This window comes from Lathyrus oleraceus, chromosome 7 (genome assembly GCF_024323335.1).
Source record: "Lathyrus oleraceus cultivar Zhongwan6 chromosome 7, CAAS_Psat_ZW6_1.0, whole genome shotgun sequence".
Classification (NCBI taxonomy): Eukaryota; Viridiplantae; Streptophyta; class Magnoliopsida; order Fabales; family Fabaceae; genus Lathyrus; species Lathyrus oleraceus.
The window spans coordinates 296,963,921-296,980,409 of NC_066585.1; the positions used below are offsets into that span (position 1 = coordinate 296,963,921).

The window sequence follows — 16,489 nt, forward strand, 5'->3', positions numbered from 1 at the left end:
TCACTGCAAAATCTCCATTCCTAAACTTCTCTGTGACAATCTCAGCACAGTCACTCTTGCACATAATCCTGTTCTGCATAATAGGACAAAACATATGGAGCTTGATATATTTTTTGTGAGGGAAAAGGTATTGTCCAAAAGCCTCATTGTTGAACATGTGCCAGCTATGGATCAATGGGCAGATGCTTTAACCAAGCCACTTTCAGCAGCCAAGTTTCTTCCTCTAAGGGACAAACTGAGAGTGTTCAACAAACATAGTCTGCTTGCTGTACCCTCAGTTTCTAAGGGGGACTAATAGAGTATATAGTAGTTAGTGGTGTATAGTGTGTCAGCTATGCTGTGCCAGCTGTATTCGGTTAGTGCTAGCTGCTCTATATATACAGAGCCACTGTATTCATTCTGTAATTTTCTGATCATGATATAGAATATTCTTCTTTCTCTCTCTTATGATATTCTATCAATTAGTAATAAAAAATTGTTTTTCCTGTGTATTAAAAGAGTTGTGTTTGTGTGTATGTTACTAGTATTATTTTTGTATTGATGTGAGAACAATGTTTATAGTCACCATATTCATATAATTTGATTTGTATTAAATTAATTTGAATTTAGAATTTCGTATTCATCATATTCGTATAATTTGATTTGTCTTAGATTAGTTTGAATTTAGAATTTCGAATGAAGAATTTGAATAAATGTAATTCTAAAGAGTAAAAAAGATAAATCTCATTTATATATACTCAATAAATAGTGTAAAAAAGATAAAAGACAATATACAGTAGATTTTAGGTATTGTTGTGATATTATCAATAAATATGTAAATAATTAAATTGTGCTAAATAAAATTTAATTAACTAATTTGATTAAAATTAATATTAATCAATACAATTATTAATATTTTTTATTTTAAAATTTTATAAATCAATACAATTAAAATTACAAAAAGTAAATATTTTAAAGGAGAGAAAAACATAAGAAGAGGGGTTGAATTGTGTTAACTTTTTTTTCTTTTCTCTATGTCTCTTATTATATTTTGAACACAAGGTCTGGAATTCGATACTTAGTTAAAAGTTTGCAGCAGATAAATCAAATTCAGAGTTAGAGAGAGAGAGAGGGAAAGATAGACACAAATAAATTTATCCTGGTTTCTCCCACAAATCGAGAGTAGTCCAATCCCCTTGCACTTTCAAGGGATTTCATTACAACCACAACTGATTACAATTTGTTCAAGCACACAAGAGACTTACAATGCTCAAACACACAAGTAAGAGACTTCTAATGTTCAAGGACACAACAAAAGACTTCAAATGCTCAAGCACACTAGTAAGTGACTTCTTACAATCTAACTTACAAATAAAAGATTGTTTGTTTCTTACACTTGATATACAATCGGAGGTGTAAACAAAATACAACATGATACAGTACCATAAGAGAGAGAAAAGAAGAAAGATGAGAATCTCATATATTGATCTTAGTTTTAAAGAGTACAAAGGCATGGTATATATAGTAGCCTTAGATCTAACAAACTGTACAGCTGGCATATAGCTGTAACAGATCAATGACACGTTGCATAGCACTACTAACAAAACCACTCTCTATTAGTCCCCCTTAGAGACTGAGGGTGTGTTTAACAAACTAAGTTTATTGAACACTCGCAGTTTATCACGCAGAGGTAAAAACTTGATGGCTGAGAGAGGTTTGGTCAACAAATCTGCCCACTGGTCTTGGGCAGGAACATGCTCCACAATTAGGCTCTTAGATATCACTTTCTCCCTTACAAAAAATATATCCAGTTCCATATGTTTTGTCCTGTTGTGCAAGACAGGATTGTGTGCAAGTGTCACAGTGCTGAGGTTATCACACAGCAGTTTAGGAGTAAGAAATCTGCAGTGAAGTTCCTGCAGTAAAGATTGAACCCAGATTATTTCAGATGCTAACTGTGCCATACTCCTGTACTCAGCTTCAGCACTGGACCTTGCCACCAGCTGCTGTTTCTTGGACCACCAAGAGATGAGATTAGGACCTAGAAACAAGCAAGCTCCTGATGTTGACCTTCTGTCATCAGGGTCTGATGCCCAGTCAGCATCACAGAAACCAAGTAATGACAGAGGTTTGTGAGGTGCTGCAGGCTGAATCAGTAAACCATAGTGCAGAGTCCCACTAAGGTATCTCAGTATTCTTTTAACTGCTTTCCAATGCTCTTCCAAAGGATTAGACAGAAATTGGCACACCTTATTGACAGAAAAAGAGATCTCTGGCCTAGTGAGGGTAGCATACTGAAGGGCACCCACCACAGACCTGAACTGGGTGGGATCAGAGACAGGTTCAGAACCAAACCGAGAGAGTTTGCTAGTAGAGACCATAGGCGTGGGCATGCCATTGGCATTGATCATATTAACTTTGGCTAGCAAATCTGTCAGGTATTTGGCTTGGGAAAGAAGTAAGGAGCCATTGGGCAGATGAGATACTTCTATGCCAAGAAAATAATCCAAATTCAGGGCTCTTTACTACAGAGGAGGTCGTTCAGGGCGTGGTGGCGGTCGTTTTGGTCGTAACGGCGGTCGTTTTGGCAAAACTCAGTGTCAAATCTGTCGCAAAAGTGGACACGATGCCTCTGTTTGCTACTACAGGTACACTCAGTCCTCTTCACAGCCGTTTCCACCGCAACAAGCTCCCTTCAATCCATTTCTGGTGAATGCTCGTCCTGTGTATCCTCCTGTCCTTGGTTATTCCTCACCTAGACCAGCTGCACCACGACCTTCTCCTCCTCAAGCCTTTGTGGCTAGCTCTGATACCATGATACAGTACCATAAGAGAGAGAAAAGAAGAAAGATGAGAATCTCATATATTGATCTTAGTTTTAAAGAGTACAAAGGCATGGTATATATAGTAGCCTTAGATCTAACAAACTGTACAGCTGGCATATAGCTGTAACAGATCAATGACACGTTGCATAGCACTACTAACAAAACCACTCTCTATTACAACATAATAAGACTTTTTAAGACTTAAGAATTTCTAAAATATACAAGTGTTAAGAAATTATAAGTTAAACTTGTGTTTTTTGTTTGACAGAGTAACAACTCTTTTATTGTCAATGATTCATTGTTGTTTCTTCAAGTTTTCAGTTCCTTATATAGAGATAAAGAAAAGAGTCGCTGAAGAGTACAAGTGAGTCTTGGAGAAGCTTGATCAGAGACGTTGGAATGCTACTTGATATAGTTAATCCCTTTGAAAATATATTCGAAATCTCTTTGCTTCAAGAGAAATTATATGTTGCAATCCAATTGTCTGTGAAGATTTTTGTTTAAATCTTCACGTGATCAGAAGACAAATTATTCTCTGAGTCTGAAAGTGACCTATCAGAGACTCCTTGATCCTTGCGTTGACTGACCTTAGAGTCTAATAGTGACCTATTAGAGTCTTCTTGATCCTCGTGTTTGACTGACTTCAGAGTCTGAGTCTTTAAGACTCCAGGTTCTGATCCTTCAGAGTCTGAGTCTTTAGAAGTTGACTTTCTTCAGAGTCTGAGTCCTCAGAATTTGGTTCTGATATTTCAGCTTCTGGATCTTTTAGTTTCTCTTTAAATGTTCGTCTTTAGTATCATAACTGACTTTATATCAAAAAAAAATAGTATTTGGTCCTGCACACTTGAACATATGTTAGTATACACAATTGTTCTTTAAATACTTTATTATCATCAAAATCTTAGGGATATGGTACAAACCAATTTTATTCCAACAATCTCCCTTTTTTTTATGATGACAAACACAAGTATTTAAGAACAATGGTTGTTAATTTAATTAACAAATTGACTTTAGAGTCTAGGATTTGTAAGCTCCACCTGAGTCTAATAGTCCAAAAGGTAAGGTTTGTGCTCCCCCTAAGTTCGATCCAGGTTAATTAAATTTAATATTTAAAGCACGATAAATAATTCTTCAGATTTTAAGCAAGTAAAAGGTTCTTAACTTTCAGATTCAGGTGCTTAAACACCTATCTTTCTTACTCCCTTTTTTGTCATCAACAAAAACATAAAGAATAAGGAAACAATAAAGATACTTAGGAAAAATATTACAAAATCAAGAAAATAAATAGTCAGATTTCCAAAAACTTTGGAAAGAGTCTGAAACAACAGAATAAAAGAAGGTTCTAAATCCCAAAGCTTGGGATTTATTCAAAATCTCCATGAGAGTTTTGATATCAGAACCCATGTCATTATGCCTAGCAACCACAATCTTCAACTGAGCTTCCATATCCTCTTGATAATTAGCAACTGACTGGAATTGAGCACCCATAACCTCTTGAGAAGCAACAATAGAATCCAGTTTAACCTCTGACTGGAAGAAGCTACAAACTCAGAAGAAAAATTCCTCAAATTCTGCAGAACTGTATCCATAGAGGTTCTTACTGTATTCTGTAACACCCCAATTTTAGTAATTTATTTTATATAATTCATTTTAATTTAATTATGTATTTTGTTAGAATTATGTATTTTTATGATTGTTTTATTGTTGGGTGTTGGTGGTGTATGTGTCCTTGAGATGGGAGAATAATTAAGGGGTTGTTATCATAGGATTAATCTAGAATAATTTAGAGTTATTTTAGATATATAAAATAGTAATGATTTAATTGATTATTTAACTGAATAATAAGAAAAAAAGGAGTGTGTAGAGATTTTGAGAGCAAGGTGGTAATTACAAGGTTAAGTTGAGGGTAGTATAGGGAAAGTCTATTGGGAGAAAGAGGTTTAGTAGAAAAAGAGGAATTGGTAAAAAGGAATTAGAATTCATCTTACGTAGGAATTTGGAGAAAAGAGAAGGAAGGTTATGGCAAGAGGCTAAAGGTGATCTAGAGGAAGAGAGTGGAGGTTGCACTTAAGAATTTTTGCAAGGATTTCAGGTAAGGGTGAGAAATTGTTTCAATACTAATGGGTATGATGGAAGGGTATAATGGAGGGATTCATAATCTTCCATAGGATTTGATTATTCTTTTGATTAATGATGATAATACTATGTTATATGCAATGATAATGAATTATAATCATGTGTATTAAGATGTTGTTGTTGTGATGTGCTTGGGTCAAATGAATCATGTTAAATTTGATGAAATTGATGTGAAATTGGTGTATCCTATGTATGCATATATTTTGTTTTGATGTTGTTGATGATATTATGCCAATGATTGATGTTTGAGGGGTATGACCTTAAGTGTGTTAATGGTGATTTAGAGATGATGAACATGATGATATTGTTGCAATATGTTGTTGATTCATGAACTCATGGTGTAGATGATGAGTTTAAGAGGTTATAACAGTAGGAAAATGGATTTATATGATTGATTTTCGTAAAATAAGTTGTTATTATATAGGTTAGTGTTTAGATGATTAAAACCTGATTTTTTTACAAAAAATAGCACTATGTGTCGACCTATGAAGTTCATGTGTCGACTTGTTCGACGCATGTGCAGACATGTATAGGGCATGAGTCGACCTGTAAAGATCATGAGTCGATGCAGTCAGCACATCTAACAGAATGCTACAGGATTTAAAAATGAGGTACATGCGTCGACCTGTACATGTTATGTGTCGACCTGTATAGGTTATGAGTCGACATGTACAAGTCATGTGTCGACACGCAACTGCCAGAATGTTCGTTTTGCAGTGTTCGACGATTTTGACCATAACGTTTGATCTGAATGTCCAAATGATAAGTCGTTTGAAGTATTATAAAGCTAGCGTTCAGATTTATAACACGGTAGTGATTGGTGAAATGTTTGAATATTATTCATATGCCTACTGTGTTGATAAATATGTCGGATTATATGTTTGGTTGATGAACTGTTGCATTGTGGTAATACCGTTGTGTGATAATCATGTTGTTATATCGATGAGTATAGTATTTATATTGTTGATGTGATTATGAGATGAATTTTTATACATATAATGATAACATGTTAAGTTGAGATACGTAGTTTCAGCGTGGAAACTACCTTGTGGTTGTTGTACAGGAATCGTACAGTTCGATGTGATACAGATAACTATTGTTAAATTGTAACAATGATGTATTCATTCATTCATACATCTTGAGTTGTTGTTGGTGGTGAAAGAGGCGGGCTACAAGTCTCGGTGAGGGGACTTGTGGCTGTCTCATGTTCGATGTGCGGCTTGAAGCTTGGTGTGGGTCTTGGAGCTCGGTGTGGGGTTCATGGGTTCACATTTGATTGGGAACCGGTTCATGATAAGAACCATTGTTGAGATCGGTACCACATGCATGTGAGTCGTTATCATGTGATGATTTGGATAACATGAATGAAATGTATGTGCGAAATATGACTATGTGTGATGATAATATTGTTGTGTATGATGTTGACGATAATTGAGATGTTGTTGCGCATGATGTTGATGATGATTTTGGGAGTGATAATGTGACATGTTGTCGTGCATGATTGTGTAGATGTTGTACTCTATTTTACATTCTATATTGATTATTATTGAAACGAATTCTCACCCCTTTTGTTTGAATGTTTCCTTTACATGGACATCGTGCAAATACTCAGGAGTAGCATTGTTGAAGTAAGTGGAAGCCAGCTCTTGGATTTACTTCTCTGTTTAGCATTTTCTTTAGTAGTATCTTGCTCTGATTATGTAACATCGGGTTGAGAACGCTTGCTTTAATTTTATGACATATTTATGTTGAAGTCATAAGGCTAATTTTGTTATTGTGCATTCTTAAGCAAGTTGAGTGGATTGATTACAACTCCCTTATTTATTATTAAAGTTGGAGTTTGAGATCAAATATCATTACTTACCTTATCTTAAATAATTTTTTATGATATTTCCGCAGCGATGATACTTTATAATAGAAGTGAGCATGCGATGACAGGTTTAATGTGAATTGATGTAACTCGTGTTACAAAGCAGGATATGTTTGATGTAAGTGACACCCTATGTGATTGTACTTTTTATTAAATTATGAGATAATTTTATGTGAGGTTTTAGGGTGTTACATATCCCACCTAACGGCATATTCCACAGAGACAAATGTTATGAGTCTCTCAGCAACCAAATCATGTATTATATCAAAGATAACAATTTTAAACTCTTCCATTTGGGATGTTATGCGAGGTGGAGGGTTCATATTATAAGATGGTTTAGGTGGTGGAGATGGTTAAGGTGGAGGGATGCATCTTGTTTAGGTTGGGATAGGTCTTCAGAGAACAAAATTGTTATTGTGCCAGCTTCTGACACAACATTGTGTTCTTTTAAAGTGCTATAAGGGTGTTCATACTGTGTAGGTCGTGAGATTTGTGGTGCATGGGATTGTGGTTGATGTTGGTCTTCTAGTATGTGTGATTCAGAGGTTTGGTTCAGGATGGGCTTCTAGTATTATTTGGTGTGAAAATGCTTGTTCATGTTGGTCTATATGTTCATATTGAGCAAGGTTGGGTGGTTTTTGAATGGCTTGTGCAGATTCAGTTTCATATTGAATTTGAATTTAAACAGGTTTGTTTAGGCCTCCTGATCGGGTAGGTTCAGATGTAGTGGGTTCCAAGGGTATGGCTTGAAGAGGTGTGGCATGAGATAGATGAGGGAGAAAATATGGTTGTTTCAGAATCATCTGGTATGTTTATGGGTTGAGCAGGTCATAGACAGCATCACACTACTGACGATAATAATTATTGGTCTTTAATGTTTCTTTGTCATTTTCATTTCATCTTTGCAAAGCCATTATTGATGATTCGTTTGTTTCAAACTTTTCATTTCAGGGTTGGATCCTCCAGCACTTCCCGCACATCTCTGGTTGGACGAGTGCACTTGGTTACACTAAGGATATTCCGTGTGCTACTGCTTTTATCCCGCTTAGAGGGAACCATGCGTTCGAGCCTTACAGAGTCTATCTTGACTGTTTGGTTGCTGATGACATGCAATTCAACAACTATGTTGATCACTGTGAGGCACGACCATTTGACAAGATAATGTTATACTCTAGATGGTTGGCATGTGGATCGTGTCTCATTTCTCCTCATCTGCCTGAGCGCGTCATGCGATAGTTCGACTACACTCAGACCATTCCTAGACACCATGTTGTCTCTACTTTTCTTGCCTTGACATGTATACATATATAGGACATGTTTGATGATTATGAGAGTCATCAGGTATCGGAAGAGGCACGGGTTACCATAGTTGAGAGCGACTAGAGTTACGTCGAAGGGTACATCAGATGGTTCTTTAGGATGTCACATCCGTACATGGTGCAGGCTACTCCAGAAGACCTGTTGAGATCAACTCATCAGGAGATACTATAGGAGGAGCAGACACAGCTAGATCATGCTGAAGATGTCTTGCCTATGTGTCGTCGCTTAGTAGAGATCGCGCAGACAGACATTGATAGAGGTATCTTCCCTGATGGGTCTAATGTGAGGCAGATCCTAGATGCCATCATGAAGGAGGCACGGGCGACATTGATGTACTGGAGACAGCGTCAGAGGGGTGAGATTGATGGTCAAGGAGGCAGAGCTGACAGAGGAGGCAGATGAGAGATAGTTAGACATACACAATAGTGTCTTAGTATATAGTAGTAGTACTATGGTCTATATTTTATTTTGACGGTCTTGCTGCTTTATTGGTCTCGATTGTATGACATTTTGACATTTATTGGTATTTTATTTATGTATGACATTTTTTGACCATCTAGAATTTTGTACGTAAATTTTTGTTTTTCGATCGTATGGTATGATATAAATCTTCATTTGAATGCAGATGAATAAAATATAACATGAAAGATTAAGTTCTGAGACATTACGGAGATGTATCTTCGGAATATGTACGGAGATGCATCTCCGATACAATTCAAATGTAAATGGCTTCGGAGTAAAATGTAATGAATGTTTTAAATTGTTTCGGATATGCATCTTCGAAATATTTTAATATTTATTCAAAAATTGGTATGTTCGAAGATACATCTTCGAAAATTAAGGACATTTAAATAATTTCGTATGTTAGCTATGTCATCGGTAACAATGAAGCTCATAACTTGGTTGGATTTGCTAAGTCACGTGGATCTAGAACCTGATTTGGTCTCCTTTATTGAATGAAATTTATCCAACAAAAAATATTAGAAGAGAAGAAATGGGACACTAATTTTTTTATAATAAATATTTTTAGTCATCATCATGTTGTATGACTCATAGTAATTTTTTTTTAGTTCAGGTAACATACTTCTTTTTTTCATCTGAGTTTCTATCTTAGAAGAAAACCACATAGAGTAAAAAATTATGCTATAGAAAGAAAAAATATTTCAGTATAAAAGAAAAAAATCAAATCATTCATTTATAATGAAAAGGCAAGAATACAAAACTTACAAAAGTCAAAATTATAAACAAATATTACAACAGATACATTGAAATTCAATGGAATAATACACTCTGAAAGAAAACTCATAATGAACACAAACATGAACAGCAATAACTATGAAAGATGAGTTGAATAATTATATACACACACAAACACTCTATGAAATTAAGATTTTTTAACATTAGGTTCAAGTCCTAATTCCTTTCTTGTTTTCCCAACAAACAAATCTCCTGATTTGATCATACCAGGAAACCTTCCAACAACTGTCATGAAAGGGAACTGTGCAACACCATGTTTTCTTCCAAGTGAAACAATTGACATTGGTGCTTGTGCCTTGTAAGTTCCAAGTTTAGGTTCTTTCCCTCCTCCTTCTATCAATAGCTTTAGATTCTTGGCAACTAGTTTTGCATGACCTTGTGCAAACACTCCTTGTTTTATTTCCTGCAACATATATTTCAATTTTCAATTCAAACAATATCGCATAAACCAGCGCAAACACCTCTAGGATTAGACGTGTCGTAGGATCCAACACTTGTGTGACACTGGTACATATGTGTTGGAAGTCTGTGTCCTTATAGTGTTTGTGTCGGAATATGTACTTAATAGGCATTAACTAGAATTTCTTGTGCGTAAATTAGGCATGGCAAACACGGATGTCCATTCCGTCTAGGCCCGCCCGCAAAATCTTGATCTGCCCTGAAAGAAAGTCCGGGCAAAACAGACATTGCCACGGACCGAGTCCGATTTGCCATCCCTAACGAAAATAAACACTAACAAATATTCAAATATTTAAAATTGACTAGGTTTCGGTAAGCACTTACTTGAACATCTGTAATATCACCAATTGCAAAGACATTGTTCTTTCCCTTAACTCTCAAGTATTCATCAACTTGTATTCTTCCATCACCATTCAAATCATTTTTCAAAAGAGTTTCAGAAAGCCAAGCTGAACCAAGTGGTTTCCCTATACATACAAAATGTGTATCTGCTTCAATAGTTTCTCCAAGTGAAGTTCGATATGTTCTATTTTCATTTGTGAAAGAGTCCAAGTCAACAGATTGTTCTAGTTTCACATCAATTTTCCTTGACTTAAGCCATTTTAAAGTCTTTCTTGAAGCTTTTGTCCCAATATATTCCAGCAACCTTGATCCTTTATGCACTATAGTCACTTTTTTGTCAGGAAAATCAACAGCAATTTCTGCGGCTAACTCGACGCCGGTTGGACCTCCTCCGATAATCAAAACTGAACGTGCTGATTTTATCTTTGTATTTTCTGTCAATGAAAGTAAAGAATCCTCATCACTTATGAAAACAGCTTATTTACAAAAATTCTACAAGTTACATGAAATAAGCACTTATATTTGCTTACCTCCTTTGTATTGATCTATTCTTTCTGTCCTTGTTTTAGGGATAGGTTCTGTGTGACCAGTGGCAATAACAAGATAATCATAGGAAAATTTACGGCCATCTGCAGTGAAGACTTCAGATTCAGATATGTTGATAGCACTTGATATAATAAGGTCACCTTTTGTGAAATACTCTCTATGGTTTATCACTGTCCTTTCTGCAAACGATGGCTCCACCATTGCCCTTAAACTTGCCCATGGAATCTCAAAATATTCCTTCCTGTATTCAACAATCAAAATTAGCCACTAAAACACAAACACAGACACCAGACACAATACCACTGACATTGTCACGTTGACAGAGATGTCGCTGATACATAGAATACAATATTGCTCCAAAAGAAAGAGAAAGCTTACGGATCAATAAGAGTGACATGAGCGTGATGTTGTATAGTTTTAGCAAGGGTTGCACCAGCCACACCACCTCCTATAATCACAACTTTCTTTTCCACCATTTTCTTAAACTTCGTTTTCGTTTGATAAGAGTTGAAACTAACTTGGTAATGATTGTTTTTGTTTTATTGTTAAATAACATGAGGCAACACTATAAATAGATGTAGTTGCGTCATTGCATGGATCATCAAATTGAAACGTCTTAGTTTGAATTTAGACATAAAAACGACCAATGCCAGATGGTACCTATGGTCAACTTTTCAACCAGAATTAGGTTGTGCAATGCAATTTCTCATTTACAATTTCTCGAGGAATCATTAATATTATTATTTTCTTGACAAAACTATCCCCTTTTATTATTATTTTTCTATCAAGTTGATCCTGTTTAATCTAAATTTCAACTTTTGTCACAAAATTTAACTTAATAATTCAAAAAAGTATATTAATCTTTATTCCATAAAGAAACCATCGAAATTGTATTAGAATCTATTTTAGAATATTTAATACATCAAAACGATTTTAATTGGGCTGAACTAAGAATTACAATGATTTTATAATATAAACATTTTTTACTAATTTGATAAAAAAATATAAATTATTTGTTGGAAGCTTTAAAAATTAAAACACGTTAAAGGACCTAGTAAATTTTTGTCTTTTTCTTTATAACAGAATCAACAATAAAATTGGCTCAAAATAAATAGTTTCAAATAGTAAAACGTATCCTAACTATAACCATATTAATCGTGAATCTTCGTGATGGCGGCTACTTTTTTAAAATGAAAGTCTAATTGCCAACTTGCACAAGATCAATCTTGTTTGTGAAGAATATATTGTTTAAATAAATCGGGCGAAAAATCATAATTGAATTTTTCTTGTATTTTTTTATAATACTTGTTTCTATCATAAGCTGAAAAAGGGTGTCATGAAATGAATATAATACAGAAGATGGAGTGTGAACTGCTGATTAACGCATTGTGATTACATGCTTAGAAAAAGTAATGTATTTTTTCTTCTCATTCTCACTTAGAAAATGACCCTTTTCCTACTTCTAATCCATGACTAACCTATGAACTATGCCTTTGATTTAGTCCAAAAAAAATTGGTTTAAGATAAGACCTTAATGGATAAGGTTTATACCCATTACTTTCATACTATTTTGACTAATCAGGTTGAAAAATGGAGTTTTATCTTCAATCTGGATGCTGCTTCAAATCCAATGATTGATAGGCAATAAAATGATCTAGCATATATACATAGAATATAATCTAAGGGTTAAAATTTGTGCTGCATAGAGCGCAGCAGAGAAAAAACTACAGAGGATCCAGATCCATGGGGAGAGATTTCATTCCAAGAATGCATAAAATAAATAAGTTTCAAACATTCAAAGTGCGTACAAGAACCCCCTAAATCGGTGATATGTGTTAGAAACAACCCTTTCACAATAGGCAAAATCATATAACTCAAATTAAAATAACTACTTCGTTACGTTTACAGATTTCTGGCAAAATTGGAATGGTAAATGAACAAATTTTCGGGACTATACGATAATTCACCTTCCGGATTTCATAAATATAATCTTCAACCCCCAAGAATAGAACCGTCGGCTGCCATCAACACCGTTTAGTAAGGTCTGAATTTCCTGGCAGCTCTCAACTGTTGCAGACGTTTTTTGTCCTCCTCAAATTTGCTCTGCAATAACATTAGCTCTGCAAGCAAAAGATGAATGTTTTAACTTTGTAACAGGATAGATGTTGTATAGTGTTGAACTAAAAAAGGAACACAAATAACATCGGCAATAAGATATCTCTAGGATATAAAAATGGGGCAAAACATTTTGAGAAACAAGCCATACCATTTCTCTGAGCTTCTCTTTTTTGAAAGCGGTAGAAATCTAGACCAACTCCTTTATTTTTCTTTTTGGCCAATTTATCCTCCACAGCAGCTTGAGCAACTGAGCCCACGGCAATTCCACTTTCAGAGTCGGTAGTTTTCTTCCTACCCTTGCGTTGTACAACCACCGTCCATCCCCCTTCTGCAGCAAGAGCTTCTTTTGCTTTTTTTTCCTACATTGACCACAAAATAATCAATTGGAAACCAAAATAAGTAACTAATGTGAGATCATTCATAACTGAAAATTGTATATTGAATATTAAACACTTGAGGATCCCAAAGTAAGTCAGTCAATTAGGGGTGTGGGATGAGAGAAGGGACTAAAGGAGCAATCTTGAGTTTTGTAAAGGGTTGTGGGAGAGTACCAAGCCTCTCAAATACATACTACTGTTTTTTATCAATAAACACCATTTTTTTATCTGATCTATTTCCGATCAATTGGTCTAAAAGCGTCAATTTCTGGAGTTATAGATGTTGAGGAATTCAGCTATTCAATGTTCATCAAGGAGACCAATGGCAAAATAGATGTCACTGTTAAAAGTATTCAGCTAGCCATCATTCTGAGCATTGAGGGTGTGGACCTGAGAGGTCATTATTGGCTATCATATTATCTTGGTAATCATGTCTCAATTTTTGGGTCCCTGGCAAAATAATGTTTTCACTAATAACAGGGTGAATATTTTTCAAGAGTATTGTTAGGTGTTGGTCAGGACTATTAGGCTATGTTTGGATTGCTGGACTAGAATGCAACGGAGTGGAATGGAACATGACGGAATGGAGTGGAATGGAACAAAGATTTCTTTCCATTGTTTGTGTAGTTTTTATAATTTGTCGGAACGGAACAGAACAAATTAGTTCATTCCATTGCATACACCCATTGCATACACCCAAAATCCAACGGAATGAAAATTGAAAGATCAGATGGAATATGATGGAATGGATTCCATCATGTTCCATTCCGCTCCATCCATTATTTGCAAATCCAAACAATGGAATCCCATTATTTATCACTTCATTCCACTCCATCTCATACCACCAATCCAAACATGCCTTTAGGGTCTCCCTTAGATAGGTGTCTCCATTAATAATCTTTAGAGGGTTCCTTAGTTAGTTAGGCTAGTTGAGCTAAGATAATTAGAAGAAACAAGGCATGTTGCCTATAAATGAAAAAGGAGAGTTGAGAGGAAGTGATTCTAGTCATTGTAGAGGATATAGAGACCATTGGGAAAAGAGGTCATTCCATATTTTTTTCTCAAAAAAATTTCATAATCGTATCAATTACTCTTTTACTAGTTTTTTTCCAAAGCCATAGAACAAGTAGGCATACAAAGAAAACTTAACAAAATATTTTCCAACATCAATTTATTTTCAACTTTAATATATAATAAATAATTCCCACTGAAAAAGGGTTATAGAACACTACTATTTGGAAGAAATCTGTATAAAGTAACAAAATTTTGAAACATTGGCTAACAGAATCCATTCTCTGTTTATTTTGACGGAAGTTTTTCAAAACATTTACCTCTTCCAATTTCTCCTCGTAATCAGTTACAAAATCGTCAATTTGATGTTGCAACACCTCCAATCCTGGTCTACTTTGATGGTATTCCATGATCCATTCTGTAGTTGGAGTATTTCCCAGTCAGAAAGAAACTATATCATATATGGAAATAAATGAACAATAGCATAAAATTTGCACAAAGTACAAGGGTGCACAACTATCCAATAGTCAACATGTTGAAAGAATAATGTTAAAGGATATTAGGAAGTAGAGTGGATGTGGGCAAAAATATGAAAGACATAATGCACATAAAAGTTAACATAAAGAATGTTGAAAATTGAAATGTTATTCATATGTATATATGTAAATATATGTAAAATTGCATGGCAACTACTATTGTAAATATGTACCAAAGTACATGTAAAAAAAACTTCACAATATATGCCAGAGATATCATCCCGAGGAAATAACATACATGTAAAGTTACGATATTTATATTGTTTTAAGAAAATGTTAAATAATTCTCTCAGAAAAAAAAGTGTTTCATACTTTTCATTCCATTTGAGCCATCGTCATCTCCAGAAGAAATAATATGAATTTCCTCCTGATGATCTTGTTCTCTCTTTTCTGGTGATTTTGGAACCTCCTTTCTTCTTTTCTTCTTAGCATCCTTTGACATACCTACAAAACAGGATAAAACCCATAAGGAAAATGAAAAGAGGACTTGATATTTCACAAAACAACAACGGAATCAACCAGAAAATGTCATTTATTACAAGGTTTGATAAATGCTCCAGTATTAGAATCTTTATGCTCCTTCGAGTCTTTGACTTCCTCTTGTTTAGCATCACAATGTTCCATTACTCCATCTAATATTAGTGATGAAGAAAGGTAAGATCAACATGAATAGTTCAATTCAAAATATTCTATTCACAGTATAAAAACCACACCATAACAATCAACTCACCATTTTCCTTTTCTAAATCCACTTCTACATCCTCCCGTCTTTGTCTTCCAACTAGGTTTCTGTCTTTGTTTTTCCTTTTTCGACTGGTAGTAGTAACTTTCTCCTTTTCTCCCTTTATAGCCTGCACTTCATGAACCACTGAAACAACCAATTTACACCTCAGAGAAAGTCCAACAAAGCCCAAGCACAAAAAAAAGCAATATATCTACACACCAGTATCATCAACTCACCACTTTGCTCTTCTAAATCAACTTCATCATCTTCTGGTCTTTGTGTCGCAACGACATTTATGTCCTTGTTCTTTTTTCTACCAGCCGAAACTTTCACCTTTTTTCTCTTCATAACCTTCAGCCCATGATCTACTAAAATAACCAATCTACTTCAGGAACAGTTCAACAAAGTATGAAGCTATGATACAACACTCACATTGACACAGACGACACCGGTAATAATTTTAAAAACAGAGCTACGTGAAAAAAAACATGATAGCAAAAAATTCATAAATACCATCATTGTTCACTGTAACATATGTCTCAACATCCTTAACGTTTTGTTCCAAGTTTCTTTTTTTCTTCTTTTCCCCAGTTCGTATATCTCTTTTCCCCTTATTTACTTTCATCGTGACAAAATTCAACCTGTGAATCTACACAAACACAGTACACATATATGAATATAGATACACACAATTACAGACCTAATACACAATTTTTTTTGTTACGGTATAAAATATGAATCAACGACACTGGATGTAAATTCACGCTAGAGCACAACGTAATGGTAAAAACATAATTATGAATAAGAAAAAATTGAAAGAGATGAGAGAAGGAAACAATACATGTGGAATGAATGGAGTTTCTGCCGGAAGCGTTTTTCGGCGACGGTGAGTTGTGCGACTTCAACTTGTTTTTACTGATTTGATGGAGCTGCTGAGGCGAAGTGGTTCACTGGATTGGGCTTGGGCTTAGAATCCCTAATAACTCAAT

At 34.9% G+C, this 16,489-nt stretch overlaps 2 protein-coding genes across 3 annotated transcripts; both read right to left on the reverse strand.

Moving 5' to 3' along the window:
- Positions 1–9,299: 9,299 nt before the first annotated feature.
- On the reverse strand, positions 9,300–11,281 carry LOC127106735 (uncharacterized). Its single transcript, XM_051044038.1, has 4 exons — positions 11,113–11,281; positions 10,719–10,975; positions 10,171–10,622; positions 9,300–9,790 (listed from the first exon to the last, which is right to left on the reverse strand). The coding sequence occupies exons 1-4, from the start codon at positions 11,208–11,210 to the stop codon at positions 9,515–9,517; spliced, it is 1,083 nt and encodes a 360-aa protein (XP_050899995.1). The 5' UTR covers positions 11,211–11,281; the 3' UTR covers positions 9,300–9,514.
- Positions 11,282–12,488: 1,207 nt separating this feature from the next.
- Positions 12,489–16,489, reverse strand: LOC127106736 (uncharacterized). Of its 2 annotated transcripts, none has more exons than XM_051044040.1 (9): positions 16,342–16,489; positions 16,014–16,149; positions 15,737–15,865; positions 15,507–15,644; positions 15,316–15,408; positions 15,089–15,220; positions 14,561–14,658; positions 13,001–13,211; positions 12,489–12,854 (listed from the first exon to the last, which is right to left on the reverse strand). In XM_051044040.1, exons 2-9 carry the CDS (start codon positions 16,123–16,125, stop codon positions 12,769–12,771), a joined length of 999 nt encoding a protein of 332 aa, XP_050899997.1. In that variant the 5' UTR covers positions 16,126–16,149; positions 16,342–16,489; the 3' UTR covers positions 12,489–12,768. The 2 variants fall into 2 exon arrangements, with proteins under 2 accessions (XP_050899997.1, XP_050899996.1); XM_051044039.1 differs by having other exon boundaries at positions 15,737–15,868; positions 16,342–16,478.